The sequence below is a fragment of the Urtica dioica genome, chromosome 10, assembly GCF_054948205.1.
Source record: "Urtica dioica subsp. dioica isolate 48M chromosome 10, U.dioica_male_clone48M_v1_H2, whole genome shotgun sequence".
NCBI classification, from domain to species: Eukaryota; Viridiplantae; Streptophyta; class Magnoliopsida; order Rosales; family Urticaceae; genus Urtica; species Urtica dioica.
In genome coordinates, this window is record NC_142765.1 from 17,470,692 (window position 1) to 17,497,333 (window position 26,642).

The 26,642-nt window shown below is 35.4% G+C and overlaps 3 protein-coding genes across 3 annotated transcripts; 2 read left to right on the forward strand and 1 right to left on the reverse strand.

Moving 5' to 3' along the window:
• The first annotated feature begins 5,868 nt into the window (after positions 1-5,868).
• Positions 5,869-10,162, forward strand: LOC149383631 (protein KINESIN LIGHT CHAIN-RELATED 3-like). The gene is made up of 4 exons (XM_089628662.1): positions 5,869-6,070; positions 6,653-7,686; positions 8,083-8,997; positions 9,464-10,162. Exons 2-4 carry the CDS (start codon positions 6,674-6,676, stop codon positions 9,669-9,671), a joined length of 2,136 nt encoding a protein of 711 aa, XP_089484788.1. The 5' UTR covers positions 5,869-6,070; positions 6,653-6,673; the 3' UTR covers positions 9,672-10,162.
• An 8,524-nt stretch (positions 10,163-18,686) lies between these two features.
• LOC149383632 (uncharacterized) lies at positions 18,687-23,261 on the reverse strand. Its single transcript, XM_089627860.1, has 6 exons — positions 23,225-23,261; positions 22,927-23,150; positions 22,269-22,278; positions 22,087-22,119; positions 18,889-19,571; positions 18,687-18,785 (listed from the first exon to the last, which is right to left on the reverse strand). The coding sequence occupies exons 1-6, from the start codon at positions 23,259-23,261 to the stop codon at positions 18,687-18,689; spliced, it is 1,086 nt and encodes a 361-aa protein (XP_089483986.1).
• Positions 23,262-23,869: 608 nt separating this feature from the next.
• Positions 23,870-26,504, forward strand: LOC149383633 (uncharacterized). Its single transcript, XM_089629030.1, has 9 exons — positions 23,870-24,005; positions 24,130-24,204; positions 24,300-24,386; positions 24,747-24,803; positions 25,019-25,111; positions 25,191-25,263; positions 25,644-25,719; positions 25,912-26,002; positions 26,105-26,504. Exons 1-9 carry the CDS (start codon positions 23,967-23,969, stop codon positions 26,231-26,233), a joined length of 720 nt encoding a protein of 239 aa, XP_089485156.1. The 5' UTR covers positions 23,870-23,966; the 3' UTR covers positions 26,234-26,504.
• Positions 26,505-26,642: the final 138 nt, after the last annotated feature.

Consider the following 26,642-nt stretch of genomic DNA (forward strand, 5'->3'; position numbering starts at 1 on the left):
AACGGAACATTATGCATATTACGTACGATTGCTTTGTTATAATCTTTAAACACAATTATTTAAGTAAAAAGGTGTCACTGATTTCTTCTCTCAATTTTCCCCAAAGATATGGTTTCCGAATGTTTTAAGTCAATAATCATCATCAACATTTAAATAAGATTATCACATCAATTGCACTATTATTACTTAATCATATTCGCCGGTGTGTAGACTTAAATAATAAAAAACATTCTAGATTTACACACGTTGTGAATTTTAAAGATAAATATCAAACTGATCAAAGTACAATCATTTATTTCCAAATAAATATTTTAAAAGGTAAATAAATAAACAATTTGATAAACGAACTCTATGAGGCGTCAAATAATAAGCTCATCTACAAATCTACTTGATATATATTTTTTTTAAAACGTACGGATTTTCTATTAGAAATTGGATAAAACACCCATCAATAGAGGAGAGTAACATTTTACTACAAGAAACATCACAGACCTAAGCCGAAGTGAATATAAAACTAAGTTATGATGATTGCACGTTTTGCGCATGCTTCCAACAAAAGTAAAAACAACGAGCACAATAAGATTCGAGCACGCATAAAGCTCTTTCAATAAACCTATGATGGTTGATGGATATATCCAAACAACTTCGGTCCGATGACGACGAAGAAGATGACTCTTCAGCCTGTATAGATCAAAACCTAACAAGAAATCCACACCGGAATAGTGGACGACAGCTAAGCCGACTCCATAACAAATCAAACTAAACAAAACGCAACAACAAAATAAAAGATTCAAAAATATTCTTAAAACAAAAAAACCAAAATAAAATTTAAACTCGCCACCAGAATTTGATAGGCACCGCCGATGAGCCACGTCAGAGTGTTCTCGTCGCGGAGCAGCCACGTCACCGCACCGTCGCAGCCACACCGTACACCTGCCAAGGAACCACGTCGCTCAGCCCCCGTCGCCGGAGACCATGCAGTGCTCTCAACATCGACGATGAGCCATGTAGCGTCGTGGCCATCGCCAGAGAGCTACACAGCGCCGAAGAGCCACGCAACGCCGTCGCCATCGCCGGAGAGCCACGCAACACCGTTGACATCACCGAGGAGTCACACAGCGCCGTCTCCATTGCCCAAGAGCCACACATCGTCGTCATTGGAGAGCCACGCAGCACCGTTGCCGGAGAGGAACCACATTGCATTATCGCCGTCGCCGAGGAACAAGCCGCAAAGCCGTAGCACCAAGCTCGTTGTTGCTTCTCTACTCTGGTTACTTTTCGTCGCATGACTTCTTCCGGGACCGAAAGACACCCAACCATGATCGGAGTCTCCATTGGAATCGACCCCAGAGGAGAGAAAGTGAACTAGATCTAGATCTAGATCTAAAAAGAAGAAAAACTGAGGTTGAGGAGAGACAGGAGAGAAAACCCACTACTCAATGAAGGATTAAATGGATTGGGAGACCATAAATTTTAAGTACAAATCTACTTAAATTTAAATCTAATAATTTTATTAAGAAGTCAAACTAAAAGATAGATCTGCAATTGGTTGTTAATAAAATATTATATTTAGTGAGATATCTCCACATAAGTAAGAACATCTCCAATGAGTGGCAACTTGAGTTGCATGGACATGACATGAATGTCACTCAATGTAGTCTATCCATTGGAATTGGCTTAAAAAAAGAGCAAGTTGGGTATCACTGATTTTTTGATACCGATGTCAACTTAATTTTATTCTTTGTTTTCCAATTTTTAATAAAGTGAAAAATAAAATAAGATTATAGTTGACACCTTTAAAAATTAATACCATTGGAGTGTTTTTTTTCGTTTGTAAATTTCCAAATAAATGACATGAAATAATGTTATAATTGAATATCATTATAATACAAATGTGGTAAAAGTTGACTACTCTTAGCATTAGAGATAAGTAGCAAAGAGTTTTTCAACTTTTATCATGAGGCCGCAAGATGGCAACGCCAAAGACAACATGTGACTGTTTTGATTTTTTTTTTTTTTATTGTTTAACTTTCTATCTTTTTAATTTATTATTTATCTATTTTTGTTTTTTAAATTTCTTCTCTATCTCATCTTTTTCCTGCCTATTTTTTTTGCCCTTATTCTCTATCTTCTCTTACGCGCGTAGTGCGTGAATGAAAATAGTATATCTTAGGAGTGTATGAACTACTGCCAACGCCTCAATGTATATTACAAACAGTTATAAAAACAGAGATTAAATTTGACAGATTAAGGACATTCTTCAAAATACCCCATTTCAACTATCATCTATTTATGTCTTCAATTTGTAAGACCTTACTTTAAAATAATAACAAAACGGTCAATATCCAAGAAGCTAATTTTTCCTATAAATGTTGGGGCAAAGACCCTATTTGCTGTAAATCTTATTTCGAAGTTTTAGCATATAGGTCATCAATGTCATGATGCTCTTTTTTGGTGCAACAATATGGATGATTATGGTTTTAAATGATGAATACATTCATATATACCAATGCCAAGTGGACCCCAAATATATATACTCATTAGCTTATATTAGTAGCAGGTTTTGCCTCTCCTTAAGTTTTTATGAGTTTTTTTTTTCTTTTTCTATTTTTCTTATTCATAATTTTAATGGTCCAAATTTGCTAAGGATAGATGATTTAATTTCTTGATTTAGCATAGTACATACGTTTTAGTCCCGAAATCATTTGTTATCATTTCCACCTAGAGATATGCAAACTCACTTACCCACATAATTATTCAAAAAAGCTATGCATCTTTAGGTTCCCAATTGTCTCTTTTCAAGATGTTATTGGCCACTTAACGCACAAAGCTAGCTTACTTTATTGATCTATTCATTTCTCTAGCTGATCGGTCAAAAGATCTTTCTCAAGTGCTAAATTTGTTTGGAAGCAAAAAAAAAAAAAAAAAAAAAGTACAGAATTTGTAGGAAGTGTCATTATCACTTTTGCATGTGATGACATCATATATACATAATATGAGGTATGAGATTATACATTGATAATTTCCGGCACAAATGAGTCGCATAAATCAATTTGCTCTTAATGAGGATTCACTAGGAACGGTGTGAGTCGCACAGGTATAGTTATATGTACACTTCCAATTTTACTGCGAATAGTGATATGCGTTTGACGACATTGATGTAGTGTGAGAATTTGGATTAAGCTTTTATGTCGTGGTTTTACACATCTCATTGTTTATTTTAGTCAATTGACCGCGACATTATATTTACTTAAATGCCATGGAGTTCTATCTCTGGTAATGAAAAAAGTAACTCATCACTTGTATAAGAGGCACACATATAGATCTCTAGTCGATGTGTGATTTTCTGTTACACTACTCACGTCTAAGATTAAACAAATATAGCATGGAATTTGTAGAAATGGAGGCCTAAATCATGACTGAATTTGGCGATAATATCATGTTAAAAAGGTCATGAGGTTTTATTTTAAAACCAATTGATAACAAGAGGAGTAATCTCTTATGTTTATTTACAATTACTAATATTTACATTCATTTTTCAAATGAGATTCGGAATATGTCCCCTAATAATGGTAGCTCTTTGCATTCGTTCATCTTGAACTTAACCAAATACCCGTTTGGACTTAATGGATTTGAATCTGATACCATGTAGAAGTATCAATCTTGTAAACGAATTAAGAACAACTTGTTTTTGAGAGCATGGACTGCTCTTATTGTTGCTGAAACTTAATTATACGAGACTCACCAAATTTTCATGGCGGTAGTTTTTTACTCCGGTGAATATTTCTATAAAAATGTAAAAGAGTTAAAAGTGCTCTTGTATTTTAGATGAATGTGGCTGCAAAATTTTTACACCAAAAGCTATGCCAACAAAAATAAAATGATTTTTTGTTGTCAAACTTGAAAAATGAGGTTTCTAATTATCTTTTAGGATATTTTATAAGCCTGATGAGATTCGATGAACGCTCATAACCTTATCGTTGAAGATCACGTAGCTGATTCATTTGTGAGACAATTTAGCCAACATATATTTTTTTGTACATAAAAAATTGTCTAAAAAATGAAATAAGAAACATGTCTTTTTATTTCTTAAAAATATTTTATTATTTATGTCATGAATTATACATAATTATATTATATATTCATAAACAAATCATAAGGAATACCATTTAAACTTCAAACATGAAACAATTTTACATTGGTGAGATTTAAACTTCCGTTCTCTAAGCATATAAATAATTTAACAAGAAGTTAGTGTCACTCATAAGCGAACATTTCTATTATAAACAATTATATACGTTATTACTTGGTTTTTTTTTTATTATTCAACTTATATTTTAGGAATTATACCTTATCATTCATGCAATCGATTGTGTTTTGCTTCCTTCTTTGTCTTTTTAAATATGATGATCATTTTTAACTACGCCACAATTGAGGGCAGTTAATATAATTTCCGTGGTATGCGATTCATTAATTTTTTTTCCCGAACAACTTGGTTTAATTTTAATTGTTTACGCTCTTCAATTTTTATAATTTCTTCCACTCTCCTAAATTTGTGAAATTAGATTCTTTTAGTTTTCATAAATTGCAGTTTTAATTTTGAAGTGTCTATTTTGCCCTTAATAATTTGTAACTAGATTTCAATAACTGTTAATTAGATTTCAATAGTTGTTAATCAAATTTCAATAACTAATTATAACCAGATTTCAATATACTAATATTTTGAACCAAATTTCAATATACTAATATTTTGAACCATATTTCAATAACTGCTAACTAGATTTCAATAGCTGTTAACTAAATTTCAATAACTGTTAACCAACTTTCAATAGTTATTGTTCAAATTCAATAGTTGTTGACTAGATTTTATTAACTGTTAACCAGATTTGTATAATTGTTAACCAAATTTTAATAACTGTTGATTAGATTTAGAACATATTTTTTTTTGTCTGGAGAAAAGAGAAACGATTACTGTCGAAATATTTTAAAAAACGTAATTGAGATATGAAAAATGACACACGTTTTAGATTAATTATGTAATTTTTGCCCTAACTTCACTTGATGTTACTCAACCAAAATAGTTGGTGGTAATAACATACATGGTAGCCATATGCTAGCATGAAAACTAAGAGCTAGAAAAAAATTTAAAATCCACCAAGTAACAAGGTCATGCAAAACACAACATCTTCTTAACGAGTCATGTGATATACCCTATTCCATTAAATGCATTGTTTTCCATTGGATCCCAAAATGGAGGCATAGTAAGAGTAGACTCAGTTATTAATATTATTAGGATATACCCTTCCTTTAACACCCCCCCCTCAAAAAGAGCATTATTGCCATAATGCACTAAAATTTATATAACATTTGCGCTTCACTATTTAACCTATGGTTTTCTTCTAGATTTCCACATGTAAATTTGACTAAACATATCTTGAATTCCAAACACGTTGACCATCTTTTCACTCAAGCTTAGAAGAAGCAAAGTAACTTCAAGAGTGAGACCTTTCGTCCATATGAACATGCACAATCTACCCAAAAAAATTCTACCAGACAAAAAAAAAATGGAAGGTAAAATTGTCATTTCCAATTATTAATCCAATGTAAAGTTGCCACGTGGCAAATCCCAGCGCAAAAGCTAAAGCAAAGAGAAAACTTAATAAAAGGGAAGAAAAGAAAGAAAAATGATCACCGTCTCCGCTTCTTTTTTCTCCCATCTGACCTGCAAAGTCTGAAACTTTTTTAATTTTTTTTGCAATCCAACTATTTATTACTTGATTAAAAAAAAAACTATTTATTACTATTTTGTCCCTGGAGATTTCTTTTTCTAAATAATAAAATATACGTTTACTTTTTGTTATAAACAATATTAATATACAATCCATTTCCTGTTGTCCTTTTCATTTCGCAGCTTAAATATATTCCATACCACCGAAAAACAGATTGTTGTTTTCACTTCAGTTTTCCTCAATTCGTAATTAAATATATTTATGGTATAAATATGCATCTTTAAATGACACCCAGAGAACAAATCACCCTACGACTTTTCTCTTCATAGTTTATTGTCAAGGTATGTCTTCCAATTTTCTCTGTAGTTTTTTTCTTCTTCGGTTTGCTCTGATTTTGAATCATCAAACAAACTTTTTTTTTTGTCGGTATTGTCTGATTAGTGGATTTATTGCTGTTTGGTGTTATTTAATATGGGTTTTAGTAGCTAGCTCGTTCATCTCATTTTCTTGCTTGTAAAGATCTCATATGAGAAACTTCAGTCTGGGTTTTTCATGTTCTATTTTAGCTTGTTTATTTGTTGGAAATTTGTTGACAAGCAAAATATTTAAAAAAAAAAAACTCATTTATGCTTCGGATTTATGTTTTTGTGTGCTTTATCTGTTAATTTGTCCTCGTGCTGTTGAAACTCTTAACAATGCTCTCTCTGATTTGGATTTTCTCTTCCCAATTATTAACTCTTGTTTGCTTCTCAAGTTCATACCAGCTTGGAATTTTATAAGTGAACTGAAAGCACAAATCTTTTCTATTCAGAATTAAAAAAAAAAAAAAAAAGATGTGATCTTTGAAGGTTGAATAAGTGCTGTTATGCTGTTGAATTTTCGGTAGATTTTTACGATCAACTTGATCCCATATTGATTTGCAGGCGAAAAATTAGGAATTTGACATGCCTGGGATCGCCATGGACGACGAACCCACCGAAGATAATAGGCTTGTCAATGGAAACTCAACCCCTCCTCCGAAAGAGAGCAACGGTGCAAACAAATCCCCGAAGACCAACGAGGTAGAAGAAGAAGAAGCGGTCGCCGCAATCGACACCTCGATCGAGCAGCTTTACGAGAACGTGTGCGATATGCAGAGCTCGGACCAGTCTCCCTCGCGGCGCAGCTTCGGATCGGATGGCGAGGAGTCGAGGATCGACTCCGAGCTCCGTCATTTGGTCGAAGGAGAGATGAGGGAAGTCGAAATCATCGAAGAGGAAGTGATGATGGGAAAGCAACCGAGCAACGAATCTCGGTCCGATTCAGGTTCCAAGAAAGAAAGCCCAGAAGAGAGAGCCGAGCCGCCGATTCAGAAGAAGCCGAGCCCGAAGGGAAAAGCGAAGACGACGCCTCAGAAGAAGCCTCCGTTCGACCGGAGAACGAGCCCCGGAAGTGGCGGGAAGAAGATGACGAGGAGCAGCGATTCTCCGGCGGCCGAGGAGGAGAATATTCCGGCGGGCGAGCCGGCTCTGGACAACCCGGATTTGGGGCCGTTTCTTCTGAAGCAAGCGAGGCAGCTCGTCTCGTCCGGGGACCACCTGAACAAGGCCCTCGAGCTCGCCCAGAGAGCCGCCAAGTCGTTCGAGGCGTGCTCGAAGAAGAAGGACGACGGAGAGCCGAGCCTCGAGCTGGTCATGTGCCTCCACGTCACCGCCGCGATCCACTGCAACTTGGGCCGCTACAGCGAGGCGGTTCCGATTCTGGAGCGTTCGATCGAGATCCCGAACGTCGACGGCGACGGAGGCGAGGGACGGCGAGAAGAGCACGCCCTCGCGAAGTTCGCAGGACAAATGCAGCTCGGCGACACCTACGCGATGCTTGGGATGCTCGAGAAGTCGGTGGCGAGCTACGAGTCCGGGCTCGAGATTCAGCGGCGCGCCTTGGGAGACACCGATCCCAGGGTCGGCGAGACGTTCAGGTAAAGCTAAAACAGGTTGAAAAAACAAATATTCCTCGTTAAGTTAACTGAAATAAGCCGATATAAAATTGAGTCGTGTATTTATTTATTTTTTTAAAATTTTTGTTCGGTTATTTTAACCCCAAGAGGTCGGTCTAAACCAGGGAAAACACAACCAGAATAAACCGGAAACTAAAATTCCAGTCCGTTCTGCCCCAAAAAACGGACTGAATATTTTTTTTGGGGTTAAATTTTAGCTTTTATTAGAGTGTATTTTATTCATTCATGAATAGTCTCCGAGTTGATAATGCCTGAGCCTCGTGGATTTAGTCGGGTTTTAACAAAAGTTTTTTTTCGTTTTTTTCTTAAAAAAAAAAAAAAAAGTCTATTTAACCGAAAACTCACCATGACGAGCAGGTACTTGGCGGAGGCCCACGTGCAGGCGATGCGTTTAGACGAGGCGGAGCGGCTCTGCAAATCGGCCCTTGAGATCCACCGCGAGAACGGGTCCCCGGCCTCGTTGGAAGAGGCGGCGGACCGGAGGCTGATGGGTCTGATCTACGAGACGAAAGGGGACCACGAGGCCGCCCTCGAGCACCTCGTCCTGGCCGGCATGGCCCTGTCCGCCAACAGCCTCGACGCCGAGGCCGCCTCCGTCGACTGCAGCATCGGCGACGCCTACTCGTCCCTCTCCCGCTTCGACGAGGCCGCGTTTTCTTACCAAAAAGCCCTCACCGTCTTCAAATCCACCAAAGGCGAGACCCACCCCTCGGTCGCCTCCGTCTTCGTCCGCCTCGCCGAGCTCTACAACAAGACCGGCAAGATCCGCGACTCCAGATCCTACTGCGAGAACGCCCTCCGAATCTACGAGAGGCCCGTCCCGCCGGGCTTTCCGGCGGAGGAGATCGCCGGCGGGCTCACCGACGTGGCGGCGATCTTCGAGGGGATGGACGAGCTCCGGCGGGCCCTCGTGCTGTTGGAGAGGGCGTTGGGGATCTACGCCGGGTCGGCGGGGCAGCAGAGCGCCGTGGCGGGGATCGAGGCTCAGATGGGGGTCATGAGCTACATGCTCGGAGACTACGACGAGTCATACCGGAGGTTCGCGAGCGCGGTGGCGAAGCTGAGGGCCGGCGGAGGAGAGAGAAGGAGCGCTTTTTTCGGGGTCGCGCTCAATCAGATGGGCTTGGCGTGCGTTCAGAGGCTCGCCGTCGACGAGGCCGCGAAGCTCTTCGAGGAGGCTCGCGAGGTTCTAAGCAGAGAGTGCGGGCCCTACCACCCCGACACGCTCGGGGTCTACAGCAACCTCGCCGCCGCCTACGACGCTATCGGAAGGTAAAAATAAAAATTTTGAAAAAAAAAACGTTGATTGGTCACCAAGTTCATAAATTTATTTATTTATTGCAGTTGGGTGGTAAAATTAATCATTTAGAATGTGTTGGAAAAAAATAAAAATGATTCTTGGTCTTCAAGTTATTAAATTTATGGATTTCTGGAAGTTGGGTCTGGGAGGTAAATTAAAATATTGAAAAAAAAATGTTAAATTCTCACCGAGTTTATAAATTTATTATTTATTGCAGTTGGGTTGGGTGGTAAAATTAAATTATTATTTTTTTAAATAATTTTGAATGGGTTTCTAAAAAAAATTGTTCCTTTGTCTCCAAGTTATTAAATTTATGTATTTCTTGCAGTTGGGACAGGGGAGGTAAACTAAAAATGTTTTGAGATACTTGTTTTTCTTAGTCACCAAGTTGTTAAATGTATATATAGATAAATATTATTTTAAAATTGTGAAAACCAGGTTGGATGATGCAATTGAGCTGTTGGAGTATGTGGTTGGAGTGAGAGAAGAGAAACTTGGGACGGCAAATCCAGACGTGGACGAAGAGAAGAGAAGGCTTGCTGAGCTGCTCAAGGAAGCGGGCCGGGCCCGCACCAGAAAAGCCCGATCCCTCGAGACCTTGCTCGATACGAATGGGGTTAAAGAAGAAGCCGGGATTAAGGTGTGAGAGAAATATATATAAATTCTTTTTGGGGAAAAAAAAAGGAAGAAAGAAAAAAGATACACCAAATACAAAAAAACAAAGATATTGAAGGTGCAAGAAGAAAAAAAAGAATACAGGCAAAAAAGGAAGGCTTGAAGAATGTGTTGTTTTCATAATTTATTTGTTTTAGGATGGTATTGTTTTGATTGTGCTGTGTGTGTTGCCTAGGTAACATTTCCACTGTGTATTTAATTATTTCATGAAAAGGCAAAAGAAAAAAAAAAGGAAAAGGAAAATTCATGTAGTTGTGAATCAGACTCTTGTTAGCTTTGAAGATTCATTTAGATTTGATGAGCTTTATTGATTTGAACAGCATTTGATGGGATTTAGTGTAAATACCAAATGCCAGCCATTTATATATCTTATCTCAATCACATTTATGTTATTCAAAGATTAATGGTGACCCATTTGCATGCCAATAATTCAACAAATATAATAATAAAAAGATTTGTACATTTCATTTTCTGGCATGAAGTTTGCTGTCTGTAGGCTGTCCTATTTTATGTGTTTTCTTTATCACAGAAAATATTTCATGTATTTATTTTTCTCTGACAATGGTTGTGAACTTGTGCTTAGTTCTTCTTGGTGGTAGTTATATAATATGAATCTGAACCACTGATAGATTCCAAAAAGATTATTCTCATTCATTCTTGACCATCACAACAGCCAAAAAAAAATATACATATAAGTTACTATATACTATAATAGTCCACACAGATGAGCTGACAATAAATTTTTAATAATTCACTGGCATTTCTTTTTAAGATTTGTCAATTATTGCCGAGGATAGCACCGATTGTAAGTGAAATTAAAAGGAGAGAACAAAATGAAGACGGACAGAAATATTTATGTATTGTTTTTTTTTTTTTTGTTCGATTGCATTGCATATTATTGTAAGTTCTTTAAACTTCCCCATGAGGACTTGACTTTCATCATTGTTATCAATTGGAGGGTCATGGGCTTCTCATATCAACGCTCTCATCGAAAAATCGATTTTCGATCACTCGTCATTTGAAAAAGAGAAGTGAGTTGTTGGGGCGTGAAAGGTTTTCTCGCGACTCGTTCTAATGTCTAGTCGAATCACAATATGAAGTGAGTGGGTGTTCGAATTCAATCTACGGAAAGAAATTTGATGTGAGAGAGAGAATGACATAATTTTATGAAGTTGAGAGAAACTTATATTTCTACGAGCAGGTAAATCTCAATCGGTAAATGAGTGTACCCCATGCCAAAGGGAGGAGCCGATTCTTCGAGGAGAGGGAGATCATTATTGGAGGGGAGGGCCGTCGAAGTAGGGAAGGGTTGATCCTGTAATAGAAGCGAGAGTTGAACCTCGAGGCCGGGCCAATTCGATTTTTTTTTTTCTCAGGTAGTTTTTCGAGATTTAGCTTAATTCTAATTTTTTTGGGCCGGGCCTAAGGTTCACTGTCCCCACAATTATCGTTTTTATTTATTTGTTTATTATTGTTCTCTTGCTTTTAGGATTATGCACATGCAGACAATTGAATTTTAAAGATTGATAGGTGAGTGAGACTAATACCTAAAGGGAAACTTGAGAAACCATCCAAAAAGGCCAATTGAATTTTAAAGGTAATCGTTTAGAAGGTTTGCCTTTATTTTTATAGCGATTTCGAAATTAAAAAAAAAAAGTATTTTGGACATTTTACCTACCCAAAAACTTGATTATCCTAAAATGTTTAACATGGAGTTTGGTTTTCGGATGTGAAATAACATTGAACTTGGTTTCTTAAGGGGCGTTGTAGAAATATGGCCAAAAGCAAACCTCATTTTTTTGGTTTTAGCCCATGTTAGACAAACTTTAGGAATATAGTCAAACAGACTGATAAGCAAAAAAAAAAGGTCTGATTTGCCCTTATCTATTAACAAATTCGTAACTTTCTCTCTCATACTTTTTTCCTACACTTTTTTTTTCCATAAAAACTTCAAAAAGCATATCGATCTCATATAAACTCGAAATAGAGTGATTCCAAATCCTACGGATTCGTGACGTGAGATCTTAAAAAATAGATACATTGTGCTTGATGAAAAATCATTTTTAATGCCATAAATGTAGAAAAATCACGTTACTACCTTAGACATAGAAATAACTGAAAATTTTCGGAAATCATCTAAAACTAAATGGAAACGTAAATATGATGCATTAAACATGATTTTTCATCAAACACAATGAGTCTATTTTTGAAGATCTCGGCGCTATGAATCTGTAGGATTTGGAATCACTCAATTTCGAGATCGTATGAGATAGATATGGATTTTTTAAGTTTTGATGCAAAAGAAATGTTTGAAAAAAAGTAGGAGAGAGAAAATGACGAATTAAAAAACAGTGATGAATTTAGAAAAAAAAAGTTATATTTATTTAAGGACAAATATGAAATTTTAACCAATTACCTCTAGTTTCACTTAATATAATTGACTATTTTTTTTAAAACTCTCTAAACGTGAGCTAAATCTCAAACCTCGAGTTTAAGATGGCCTAGTTAGTAACAAAATTCTTTCTTAAGTTTCCCTATCTAAATGAGTATGACAAATTTTTTTATTATGATTAATTAATATTATTATTTTTTCTATGGAAAACCACCAAGTCATGGATCAAGTCAATTTTGAAGGGAATTGTTATTTTATTTTATTTTTGATAGAGATGTTTATACCCTACTCTTTTAGAGATTGTTAGTTAGAGCATATATGAATCATTCAAAAATTTGTATTTGATTTCTTAATTTTTTTAACTTTTTTTTTCCCTATTACTATGGTGGTTAAAACTTAAAACCTTAAGTATATATATCTAACTACGTTTTCAAGTCCTTGAATATTAAAGCTAAAGAAAAAGAGAAAATTTTATTTTCTAGACTTATTAAATAGCAATAAATTATATATAAATTAATAATATATTAAATTAAATTTTTATTGAGTTTTAGACAAATATACCTTTTCAAACAATTTCATTTTAAAAAATTAAATTGATGGTATTTAATTAGATTTCATGAATTAGATTTTTATAAATGAAAGAACTTTCTCATAACTCTTAACAAAAATATGAACAATTTTGTTTTTATTAATCATATTTAATTACTTTTTCTAATTCTAACTTTTATTTTACGATATTTATTGTTCTAATAATTTATTTTTTTAATTATATTAAAATAAATCATTTAAGCTTAATTTAGCTTTAGACGGCATTTAGCCAATAATAAATTAGATATTTATGTTAAAAGATGGCCAACATTGATTAAAGTCTCAAAAATATCCTTCTCTCATTCTCTGATACGAAATTCGGATGAAATCATACCACACCCACGTCCAAACACCCAAACACCACATGCACACCCACACCCAAATACCACACCACAATCTACGAGACATCAAATAATAAGCTCATCTTTATTATAGTGTTCGACACCCAAACTCCACCCAATCACCGGTGGTTTTGAGGTTGATCCGATGTGGTTGTCGTTCGGGTCGCCGAATTCCAGGTTGAATAGCGTGTCGAACTCGAAGGCGGCGGAGGCAAGGCCGGCGCACGCGGCGATGGAGGTGCGATTTCAGATTCTAGGGTTTTTCGTTTGACAGTTAATCGGATTAACTGTGACATTTAATCTGATTAACTGTGACGAATCTCTTCCGAAAATGATTTCGAACAATCGGCGAGTCTCGCGGCTGCGCCGATCCGGCCGTTCGAAAGTTGCAAGTCTAGTTCTGCATATTAACTATGATAGTTAATTGGATTAACTATGAAGGTTAATTCGATTAACCGTGATGATCCTCTTTCGAAAACAATCTCGAACATCAGCGAGTCTCGCGGCTGCACCGATCCGACCGTTTGAAGGTCGCAAGTCCAGTCTTGAAATCGTCGGAAGAAGCTGAGATTTGAGAGCTTCGTCACCGAATGTCAAGACTTCATTTTCGACGTAGACGAGCGAGACTTCGTCGGAGAATGGAGCAACGTTGGAGGCGATCCAGTTAATGGCGGCGTTCGGATCTGAAGTTAGGGTTGAGATTTCGCCGTTTGAAACTTTGATGAAAACTCGGATTCCGGTGCTGAAAACGGCGAAGATGACAGTCAATATTATTTACTTTGACAGTTAATAATAACAACTTTTAAGGGTATTATTGAAATATTAAAATGTTAGTATAATAAATTGGCTATTTTCATAAATATGTTAATAGTTGGATTATAATTTAAAGGGTTATTAAGGTATAGGGATATAGTGGTTTTCTAAAATAGCCAACCTTTCGTTAATATGTTGTAAATAACCAGAGCCATTTATTTACACTACACGAAAAGACACTTATATCCTGCAGTTTCCCGCCCGAGATTATTAGTCCTTTAATTAAAAAAGAAAATCTAATTTCGGCATTAACTACTCGCACGGATATCGAGAGATATTCATTTACACCAAAATTAAACCACCACACGTAAACCGATTGAATACACAATAAAAAATGGAAAGAAACCCTAAGCGGCGATTCGACATCAACCAAGAAATCTAACCAGCGTTTGAAGATCTACGACCGATATCACAACCGAAGGCCAAATAACAAAAAAAAAACAAGGTATGCATGAACTATTTTCTTGCATGCGCGACATTTTTTTTTACATTCATTTTTTTTTTCAAACGAAATGGGTAATCGTTTTGGGGCTGGAAATGGGTTTGATTTTTTTTTTAAGTTTCGAGAGTGAAAAGGGTCTCGATTGATCAATAAAATTTGTGTCTTGGTTTTCTCGAATGTAGTAGTATTGGATTTGTTAAAAATTCTTGGGTTTTGGTTTGCTAATTTAAGAAACTATTTTTCTTGACAAAGTTGATCGTTGTTGACGTTATATAGAAGATCATTCTGTAATAAGTTTTGGTGATTGGTGATGTTAATAAGAATGTTTTGAAAATGGGTATTCGGTTTTGTGAACTGAAAATGGGTTTGAAATTTAAGTTTCGAGAGTAAAAAAGGGTGTTGAGTTGTGAATGAAATTTGAGTTTGGTAAACGTAAATATATATTGTTAAAACAATGAAAATGGGTTTTGGTTTTTAATACTGCAGTTGTAATGGATTTTTAGAACAATTTGTGGTTTTGGTTTTGAATCAGTTGATCGATTTGACGTTTCTTAGAAGATCTCTATGTAAATATGTTATCCGGATTTTAATAAGCATGTCATCAAAATTGGTATTAACCATTATTTTTTCGAGTAGGTAACTGATATCCACTCCTGATTAGAAGTAAAATGGCCAAAAAATCTCATGCCAAAAAGAAGTTGAAAACAAATGTAAGAAAAGAAAAAGAAAAATGGAAGAAAATGAAACCGGCAAAGGTATGATGTTAATTGTTTTTGTCTTGTTAATAAATATGGTGCTTGTTAATGGATTGATAATAGATACCATTTACTAATAATGTGGTTATTGTGCAAGATTGGTGAGCTTATAGTGGAAAGAGAATATTAGGACTACAAATAAAGGATTATAGTTCACTCCCAATTCAACGTGGTGAAGAACTTAATGACACTGCTGGAAACAGAACAACAAATGCAATTATTCAATCAAGGACCATTCTCCAAGTTTCAACACTTACGTAGTGAGGTCTACCCGAAGAAATTGGCGCATTTATTGGTTCTAAGTTAAGTAGAATCTGGTGATGTAGATGAACTGCATTTCAACATCAGCGGAAACATATTGGTGTTCAATATGTATGACTTTAAGTTAATTTCAGGTTAGTGGTGTAAATCAAAGTATGACTGTTATTATTTACCACTATTGTTGTTAACAATATGTCCAAGTGTTATGGCAGGGTTAAATTGCGATCGTGTTCCACGCATCATGGATAAGCTACGTATTGATAATCCTCTTAAAGACGAGTACTTCAAAGTGAATGGTACACAAAGTGCACAATACTTGCTCGGGATCTTAAACAACAAGTTCGGTGGTACTGACGAAGAAAAAGTTGCACTCGTGAATCTGGCCATCTTAGAGACAGTTATATTGCCAAGGGAACGCCAAGCAAAGATTCCCGATGACCACCTAAAGATGGCCATTGACACTGAGTTATTCAATAACTATCCATGGGGCAGAGTAAGTTACAATGCACTATGCCATTCTCTAAAGAAGTCAAAGCACTATGCAGCGAACAAAACATGATTCAATATAGATTGATTCTTACATCCATTGCTTGCTTGGGCGTATGAAATCATTCCTGAATTTGAAACCCAAGGTTTCACATCTAGGATGAATTTTTTTAGCATACCTCGTATCCTGAAGTGAAATTTCAATTACAGCCCCGAATATGACGAACTCCTACGTAATATATTCGACAATGATGAGGTATATCAGTTACATAGATATAACTGTAAATCAATAATTATATAAATTTGTTAACCAGGATAATATCGATACATGGCAGCTTCATATCCTTCCAGTTACTGCTACAGAGGATGAGCAAGCCGAAGGATTCATCGAGCGAATAGAAGCTGAGACTCCAGAACAAATACCCACACCAATTGACAAAGGAAAAAGGGTTGCTAGCAGTTCAAAAGGTTCTGAAAGTTCCATGCCATGCCAAAGTATATATGAGGTCAACATGAAGCTGGAGTATGCCCTTCAAACAATAGAAAACCTGAAAAAAAAAAGAGTAGATGAAGAGCACGAGAAGTATGATATCCTTTTGGATGTATTCCAAGTTTACATTCGAAAGGATTACGACAATGCAACCACAATGCGAGCTGAAAATGAGGTGGTAGTAAATTATTGTTATTTACACTTTACTGCTTAACTAACATTTTATAAACAGGGCCCAAAAATACCACACCGGCAAAAAATGACATGGAACCACAACCCTCAAACACCGCAACACCAAAGCAAGTAAGTCATAACTTTATTTGTTAATAAGTAGTTAAATAATGAAATATGTTATTAACTAGTTATACATAATAATAAACAGGATACACCACCAAAAACAGTTGATGATGGTCTAAATGTCCAAATACCTGAGAAGAATGAGGTAATTCCTTTATAGTTGTATCCAGATTCATTTGAGTACAGAGTTTTTAACATCTCACTCCATAAACAGGTTCAAAAGGTGAATTAAGTAACAAATCCAAAGGCAACACAGATTACATTGACTAATATGGTAAATAAAACTTATTAATAGATTTATATAAGTTTATGCATTTTCCAAAAATTGACAAGTCATTTTTATTCATTTACAGATGCAGCGAAAAAGACCAACGCGAGTGGATTTGCCATCCCCGGATTCTATTGCAATGGTAAATTTGTAAATAGTATGGAAATATGTATACTTGTATAACATAATTAAAATAGTCTCATAAAATAACATGCATGACATTTCACCGTTGCTTGGAAAAGAGAGGGCATCCCGTTATAGTCCGGTTAGAAAATGTTAATAACACAACAATTGATCATTCATGTTAAAACTAAATAGAACTTGTCACAGGACGACATCAAGAAGCTGCAAGATGATTGGGTATTTATAGTAAATTATGTGTTGAATAGGATACCTAACGTCTACGAATTTGAACAACTTCCACACGCTGTTCATGATAAGGTAGCCGGGCCTGAAGTTCAACACAATCAAGTCTACAAACGCTTGAGAAAAAAATGGGAAACTAGTGCCAAAGCCATCATTGAAGAATGAACAACCAAACATTCCACAATCAGAGCAACAACCTATCAGAAATGTTGAAAGACATCCTGTCACTGATGTTGACATTAGCAACCCAAAGGTAATAATCAACCACTTTTTAAGCACAGTTAATTTATTACCAAGTTATTTACTGTTAATAACTTGTAAATGAACAGGAAAAGGAAAATCGTGAAGTTGAACCTACTCTGCCAAAAAAATAACAAAGACGGTGCCTATTCCACAAACCATCAAAGATCGACCTAAACGAACGTGTAGAAATTGGTGTTTACAAAAACACCATACATCACGGAAAAGAAAGCTAGGAAAAAAGAAGGCGACACAGCTCCCATAGAACCTGAAGGCAACGAGGAAGATAACAACACAGATGAACCTAACAGCCAACCTTCATTCTCGTTAGGAATATGATGTTTGACAACTCCAACAACTTTAGTATTATAAGTATTTTATGTGCATTTTGGTTAACAGAAGACTTTATGGAAAACTTGTGTGCTAATATTTATGGTTTATATACTTGGCATCATTTTGACTTTACTGTAGATGCATATAAAACATGTATGCCATGGTGTAATTTACATTATCTTTCCAGAATTATTAAACATGTATGCCATGGTAAATTTACAACATCTTTTCCAGGATTATTAAACATGTATTCCAATTTCGGCATTATTTACAAATTTATTTCAAGAATTACATAGTAAATTAGTTGTAAATATAAAAAATATAAATAAAACATAACAATATTTCAATGATAAACTTCAGAACCAATGGTGAATTTTAGTAAATTAGTTGTAAATATAAAGAGGTGTAAATAAAACCTAAAAAAATTTAAAAGATAAACTTCATAACCATAGGATTATTATAGTAAATTTGTTGTAAATATAAAGAAATATAAATAAAACATAACAAAAATTTCAAAGATAAACTTCAACATGAATAGTGTAAAACAATAGACAATGTTAATTATTTCATGAAACAAAAAGAAAACAACAACAAAACTAAATTTGGCAACACCTTTTGTTATGACCCAACTGTCCACATTTGCCACAACGATGACTATAAGGATGGAATTTTTCATGCTTCGACCGATACCTCTTCTCTTTTGGTCTCCCGGCTTGACGTTTATGAATATGAGGCTTAATCACTTGAGCATCAACAGGAAACTCCCAATCACCTTCATGAGATATAGGGAAGACATCTTTCTCATATGTGGCTGCAAAGTATTCTTTTGTATAATATGATGGTACAAAGTCTAGGGGACGTAAATTTTTACGGTATAAGGCCGCACACGCATGAGAGCAGGGAAAATCTTCAAGTTACCAGTAACAGTATGCGCAAGTCCTCAGAGAAACATCAACAACACGTCGGATAGCACCATCAACAACTTCAAACTGTTTATCATTAATCGCATTTACCTACAATGGACATGTAGAACATAGTGTTAATGACAATGTATATACGGTGTTAATAAATATTTCATTAACACCTTTTTAACAACCAGAATAACTTTATACACACATTCATAGAATGTGCAGCCTCTTGGGAATCAAAGAGCATCTTGTACCCAATTCCAGTAAGACCCGAATGCATCTTTGGAAGTAACTCCCTCGTCTTGTTGATCCAACTGTGAATTAAACTTCTATAACTCAATACGAGACATGCTACCGGCCACCCTCTAGCTTCTCGCAAAACAGCATTCAAACACTCCGAAATGTTTGTCGTCATAACACTAAACCTCTTCCCTGGGAATTCGCTACGAGCCCATAGCTCATGATTAGCTTTGAGTAGATACTTCTTTATTTTTCTATTGTTGTTAGAGAGTATATTGAGCCAAAATTCAAACTCTCTAGTTGTGTAAGCCTTTGCACATTTATAGAAAAGAGGTTGAATGTAAGTTTTACCAAAATTAGCCTTCACATTTCCCCACAGATCTTGCATGCATATAGCAAAATTCGCTTCCGGAAACACTGTGCTGACCGCCTTTTGGATTGACTCGTGCCTATCAGAAACAAACACCAACTCTTTTCTAACACCATACACAGCTCTAATATGCATCATAAACCAAGCCCACCATTTGTCATTATCAGAATCCACAATACTAAAGGCTAATGGAAACAAATGATTATCACCATCTTGAGCAGTGGCCAATAGTAAGGTACCATGAGATTTCCCTTTCAAGAAAGTACCATCCACTGATATAACTGTTGGAATTGATCTAGGGTTAATAAAAGATTTAACGCTTCGAGCAAGCGGCGAAATTTAAAAATTTTCTTTAAAACAAGTAAAACGTTTTTACTAACTTAGAAAAAGAGAAGCTTGAACGTTGAGAAGCCTTAGGAAGGTTGAAACGTTCGTCTCCCCTCGCAGCACGTCTCTTTTCTTTTCCCGGGAACTCGAGCAACCACGAAAGTTTCTATCACAAGAATCACTCGAGAAAGAAAGGAATTAGTGTGTAGGCACTTTTAAACACGACGACTCAAGAACAAGTCTAAGAGTCGAAGAGCTAAAACACTAGGTCAAATGTGGACCTATGTGCCAAAACAAAAACGAAAGAAAACTTAGAGAGAGAGAGAGAGAGAGAGGGAGAGAGGGGGCGGCCAAGAGTTCTAGAGAGAGAAGCTCTCAATCTCTAAAACTTTGGAATGAAAAAAATGAAGGGAATGAGAGCTCTATTTATATGAGATGGTTTACCTTCAATAAGGTAGTTTCCTCTTCCATAGAATATCACATATTCATGAGCAAATATTGCTTTCCTTCCCTTAGAGTCACACGGCCAAGACTTGCCAAGCAAGTCCTTGGATTTGTTTCCTCTTTTATTTTGCTTCGCCCTTGACCCATTTGGCCGAACCCCTCCTTTCCTCATAGAGGAAATTTGTTTCCTCATTTTCTTTTGGCAAGTATTTTCATACATTAATGCATAAAATAATCTCCCTTTTTTTCTAGCTATGTTGGGCGGTCAAGAGCATCTAGAAGTAGCTTCTAGATGTTTCTTCATTTGTTCATGACAACATAAGAAAGACCTATCAAGAATTTTCAAGTAAAATTCTATGAAATGAAATTAATCCACAAGGCCCAATAAACTTGTTATAGCCGAGTGATTATATGTCATCATATGACAATGCCAAAAAAATTATTGACATTCATTTCATCCTATGTCCAAAAAGACAAAAACACCATTTAGACAATTTTCGTAAAATTTGTCTCGTTCTTGTTTTGAGACAGTGACCTCATGGATCCAAATGAACAAAGCTTGAGCTAAAATACTTGGACTCAAAAGTTCACAAACTTTTTCCAAGTTTAGCTTAATGTCAACTGACTTCACTAAAGAGTTGGCATTGAGAATCTCTCGGTTCAAATGAATTTATTTTCTACTCAAGAATTAAATTAAATTGTGATGAGTGGATCCACTGAATATTATCTATGTTTACCCTTCATGAAAATCATCAGCTAGTCAGGATTTACAAAATTACCATTTTACCCTTCCAACTGTTATTTCCTCAACTCCTTTGTCGCTTTGAATAAGTTAGAAACAATGTATTGACGAGGAGCTAACAAGTCACATTGTTTCAACCAAAGGAGTCATGACTCAATTTGGACATTGGGCAGTTCATTTATTCACATTCCAATGAACAAAGCATGAGGTGATATACATTGCATTTCAGCAATCTTGTACATGAATTCCATATCTATGAGATCTTCACAAAGTTACTCATGACATCTTCATACTTAGTACTTCACCAATAGATCCTGTTAAGAATCACATAGTGAATCCGAACTCTGACTTTCTCAAATGAGAATAGGTAAGCTATGAAATGGCATGTCTCATTTCAGGATTGAGGTTAGCATGATGCAATTCATACGTAGTGACCTCGAGACATAAGAGGTTAAATGGTTTGTTCTTATCCCGTCTCTAGAAGTGCACTGGTCAATTCAGTACCTTCGGAAGATACCTAGAAGAACTATATAGTCTCCAACTCTCAATGTCTCATAACCAGACATCATAGATTCTTCTAACAATCGTACTGAGATCAATAGTCCTTTGATCCTTAGATTGTGAATATGCAGTTTTAAGCAAACCGTGAAGAGTTTGTTCATGCAAATCTATATTTGTCTCTTCATATGTTGTTAGATTTGTTTAAAGACTAAAGACTAATGATTATCATAAAGCTTCAAACAGACAAGGAAGAATGAATGAACGTTTCAAATTTTATTAATGATTTAGCATTTACAAGCAAGAGTCTTCGTGAGACTATATTACATCAAATGTACATAAATAGTCTCGTACGACATAATCTGCCACATATCAGACCACTGCATAACACCCCTCAGCTTCCAAGTGCACATCTCATTTTTGCATATGACATACCATCTCATTTTCGATCCTTAGATTGCGAATATATTGTTTTAAGCAAACCATGAAGAGTTTGTTCATGCAAATCTACATTTGTCTCTTCATGTGTTATTAGGTTTGTTTATGGACTAAAGACTAAGGTTTTATCATAAAGCTTCAGACAAGGAAGAATGAATGAACGTTCCAACTTTTATTGATAAATAAGCAATTACAAGCAAGAGTCTTCGTGAGACTTTATTACATCAAATGTACATAAGTAAATACTACAACTCTTCTTGTGGCACCATTGACAACAATAACAGGTCGGAAAAATTGGAATCCATGTACAGAAGCACCAAATGCAAGAAAGAAGTACCTAAAAGTACCATCCGATTCAGTCTCAGTCACCGTATACGAGCCTGCAAAAAAAATGTCTTGTTAATATGCATCGTAAATTATATCATATTTACAAATTTATTATTGAAAATAAACAGAAAATAAGAACAAAAAATTAGCTATATAACCCAAATAAGAGTTATCATTACAACAAAAATGTACTCTAAGATACCTGGGTTTTCCTAATACAAACAGTGAATTTGTAAATGCAATGTAAATGTTATCTAATTTACAGAAATATTATTGTAAATAAATTGGAAATAAAAGTTATCTTTGCAACGAAAACTAGTCTAGATACCTGGGTTTTCCTAAGACAAACAGTGTTATTGAAAATGCATTGTAAATGTAATCATAGTGGCTTATATAGTATTGTAAATAAACAGAAAATAAAAGATTTCGTTACAACAAAAAATAAAAAATAACAAGATTACCTGGGTTTTTCTCTCTAATCATTTCACCAACTATTGGTAAATGACTATATGACTCTTCAAAATCACCACGAAGATCTTTCAACGCATCTTTACGACATTTCCATGCTCTATAATATGTTACTTCAACATTAAAACGGGTCCTCATAATTTCAGCAACACCCATGGGTGTAATTTGATTTGCCAATGGACCCCTAAAATCTTCTTTGACACATTTGCTAATAAGAACTGAAAACGCATGCTTATTTTTGTGCACAATTGATTGTCCATAGCATGTATGATCTTTAACATATGACCTAATAACCCACAATCCCGATTCTTGCAAACAGAAGCATTAACTTTCCATGAACACACAATATCCGAACAACCAACGCAATAACGTGTTTTACTAGATCTAAACACCTTGAATTCGAAATCTTTCCGAGCAGCTATAATACCAATGGCCGTTTGCAGAACATCTTTGCGCGTAAAAACATTATTGACATTAATTTCAAAATTCATAGGAAAGTTCCTCAAATCTGGCTCATCATAGAACACAATTTCAGAGCCGGAATTATTAACGACTTCCTCACAATCTGGCAACAACGCTTTCATTGATTCAGAGCACTGTCGCTCAAACAATTTCACTGAAAAAAACAAAAGAATTTAAAATGAGCGTCTGAAAAATAAACATGTAACCATAATTGAAAATTATATATACCTACTTCAATGAGGGAAGAGGACGATCCAGAATCCATTGTGAATTAATCAGCCTAGACATAAAAAAGAGAAGAATTTTTATAGAGTATTGAACGTTCTTAACTTTCAGGAATTTTGGCAAAGACAATTTGATATTAATTTGAAACACCAAATTGGCGGCCAAATGGTATAATGCAATATTCCGAAATAAAATAACAGATCACTAATTAACAGGAAAATATACACCAATGTGGCGGCCAAATGGTATAATGCAATATTCGGAAATAAAATAACAGACCCCTAAATAACAGGAAAATCTAATCGGGAATCAATTAATTTTCTATTTCCGAAAGTAGAATCAAATTCAAATTAAGCAAGCAGTTAAATTTTTGAATTTCCGCTGGTTATTAAATTTGAAACTTCCTAAACGGTTTCATATTTGATCCAAAATATTTTTAAAAAATGCCTAATTTAAAATAAGAGGCCGTAATTAATAAGGGCAAAAAAGTAAAAAGGAAGAAGTTAATAAGTTGCCACGTATGTACAGAGATTATTTACGGAGTATTTATCAAATGTTGACTAATTCACAAATCCTACCGTTTAGATGGCTAGTCAATTTTTTGTAATTTTAAAATAGGAGGCTATTCGAAGCCGATACCTATCCGCCTAATTATTATTTTGATCTCCTATTATTTGCTATCCATCCTTAAACCCTCTCCGAACCAAAACCCCTTTTCCACAAAAAGCTCACTCAACAACTATCCATGGCGGTTTCCACGGCTAGCTTCGTCGATAATCTAGTGGTGATCAATCTCACTCCGTTTTATTTTGCAATTATCACTGAGAATCACACAATTTGTTGTATGTAGCAAAAATTGAAAGCAAAACCCTAATTTGTTTTTTTTCTGTGTTTTTTTGGATGTCGAGGTTCCCGGAGATGTAGTTATCGATCTCTCGACAATGGAGAACCAGACCATTAAGCTCGGTGGTGGTCTTCGTCAGGTTTATACTTTCTCTCTCTCTCTCTCAAACACACACACGCAGAGAAAAGTTATTTTTCGGTGTATTTAATAATTTTAATTGGGAATTTGTTGTAGGAGTCTGATTCTATAGCTGTGACAAAAGCTGGGAAATTGAGATTGGCTAAGGGAAACAAATTCTGGGTCGAGAGCTCTCAGAAGAGGGTAAGAGCAATCAACTTTAGGAACATATTCCATTTATCTTTGAATTCAATCAACTCTTATGCGTGGGTAATCTAATTTTAGGTCAGATTCAGGACTTAAAGTACTTTGTTTGGTGTTCAACTTTAAACGTTGTCACTTTACTATGAATCATACTTGCCCGAATTATTCGAAGAGTTAAGACTCTGGATTGAATGTCGTGTTTCTGTATTGATCATAGTGAGACCTGTATGGTTGAATATGAAATATGTAAATCAGTATTTTGTTCATATTTTGTAAGCATTGCTTAGATTGGGTATGACTATTTCATTTCCCTGAGTTTTATGCCTTTCATGTTCATAACAATATGTTTGTTCTGCGCAGTATGTACCTTCGGTTGGGGATTCCGTCCTTGGAATCGTCGTGGACTCGAGAACAGATGTAAGAATACTGAACTTTATTTTACAAATAAATTAATTGTATTTGTGTTTTATCACTAGTAGTGCTTGTAATACAGCGTTTATTATTGCCAAGTTTTGAACATGCCTATCTAGATCTCGTAGATACGATGTCTGAAATTCTCTTGAACTTTCTGGTAGTTTAGGGATCTTCTAAAATAGTGATTAACCAATTTTCTTCATCCTTGTTGGTTCCAGAATTTTTCTGTGGACATTAAAGGACCTACTTTAGCATATTTACCCGTGCTTGCGTTTGAAGGAGGAACCAGGAAAAACATACCGAAGTTTGAGGTGCCCTAATTTGTGAGACTTATGGTACATCATGTTGGTTTCAACAACTCATTTTTAGTCTAAAAGAGCTTTGCCGCAGGTTGGTACGTTGATCTATGTTCGGGTCGTGACGGCGAATCCTGGAATGAATCCCGAGCTTTCATGCACCGATGGTTTGTTTTCATGTGCCTTTGTTTTTCTCTCCTTGATTATTTTTGTGGACCGTTCATTGACCCTGTTCTATGTATGTATATATTTTTTTTTGGGCTCAAATAATCGATGAACTATTATGCTTGTTGTATTTTGGTGAACTATATTCTTTGGGGCAAAAGGGTGCTCGAACTAATGTTATTGTAGCGTTCGAGTCATTTTCATTAAAATGCTAATTTTTTTTAAATGAAAATCAATACCTAAACAATTTAAAACAATAACTTGTTTTGTAATTTTTAAAAGTATACAAACTTACTCTAAAAATCCAGAATTGTTTAGGTTTTATTTTGTAATATATGGACTATTATGCTAAAAATATTTATTTTTGTGTGTGTGATTTTAGCATGTGGAAAGGCTGCGGAATTTGGAGCCCTCAAAGGTGGTTACATGTTTGAATGTTCAACTGGCCTCTCAAGAATGTGAGACTGTTTGCTTTTGGTTCCTTGTTTTTTATTTTTTTTTATTTTTTTTTTATTTTTTTATGATTTATATCTTGATGAAGTTCGAATGAGCATGATAGACTGAAGCTCAATCAAAGTTTTTTTTTTTATTTAATTTTTTTTTAATTTTTTATGAACTGTGTTTTGTCGGCTTTCATTAATAATAATCAGGCTGCTGAGCTCCCCAACATGTCCGATTCTCGAGGCCCTTGGGAAGAAAGTTTCGTTTGAGGCAGCTGTTGGCTTGAATGGCCGTGTTTGGGTAATTTCCTTTTATTTTTGTATGAATGTCTATTCATTGTGATATTTCTTGTTTAGTTGTAGTTATCAATTGTTTTGGGTTTATTCCTTGTCAAAATCACAGGTAAATGCTGGCTCTCTCTCTACAACTATTGTTGTGACAAACGCAATTATGAAGTCCGAGTCTCTCAGTGTTGTGCAACAAAGAATTATGGTAGAGAAGCTTCTTCAGAATTTGAATATATCGAGCTGAGTAACTCTCTTTTTTCTTGACCTAATTCGCAGTGTTTTTAGAACTCTTTGGCAAATTAATTGGTTGGGTTCTTGACCGTATATATTTGAGGAAAAAAGAAAATTACAGTGAATTCAGATACGTGATTAGCGCAATTTTTTAATTCGGGTTATTTATAAGGGTTGATGCCTTAAAAGGGGCTTTATGTACTTTTATTAGGGATGAAAATTTTATGTTCGTGTTGTAGTCGTGTCATTTAATCGTATTTGCATAAATAATTGTTAGAACCAAATCCGACCGTTTATTTTTTTAATTTTTTTTTTTACAGATTCATAACCGTTTCAATAAAAGTATTTAATAGTCGTGTTAAATAGTTTATTTAATCGTGTTTAAACATTTAGACTCAATTAATTACGATTAAATTATCTGA

Excerpts from the sequence above, each read along its gene's own strand:
- LOC149383633 (XM_089629030.1), top strand. The coding sequence starts at position 23,967 with ATGGCGGTTTCCACGGCTAGCTTCGTCGATAATCTAGTG. Across the intron at positions 24,006-24,129 it reads GCTTCGTCGATAATCTAGTG|GTTCCCGGAGATGTAGTTAT; the intron begins GTGATCAATCTC and ends TTGGATGTCGAG. Across the intron at positions 25,112-25,190 it reads AAAACATACCGAAGTTTGAG|GTTGGTACGTTGATCTATGT; the intron begins GTGCCCTAATTT and ends GCTTTGCCGCAG.
- LOC149383631 (XM_089628662.1), top strand. The coding sequence starts at position 6,674 with ATGCCTGGGATCGCCATGGACGACGAACCCACCGAAGATAATAGGCTT. Across the intron at positions 7,687-8,082 it reads AGGGTCGGCGAGACGTTCAG|GTACTTGGCGGAGGCCCACG; the intron begins GTAAAGCTAAAA and ends CATGACGAGCAG. Across the intron at positions 8,998-9,463 it reads GCCTACGACGCTATCGGAAG|GTTGGATGATGCAATTGAGC; the intron begins GTAAAAATAAAA and ends TGTGAAAACCAG.
- LOC149383632 (XM_089627860.1), bottom strand. The coding sequence starts at position 23,261 with ATGGATTCTGGATCGTCCTCTTCCCTCATTGAAGTAG. Across the intron at positions 19,572-22,086 it reads GACTGAGACTGAATCGGATG|TTATATCAGTGGATGGTACT; the intron begins GTACTTTTAGGT and ends CAATTCCAACAG. Across the intron at positions 18,786-18,888 it reads AGGCTGCACATTCTATGAAT|GTAAATGCGATTAATGATAA; the intron begins GTGTGTATAAAG and ends TGTCCATTGTAG.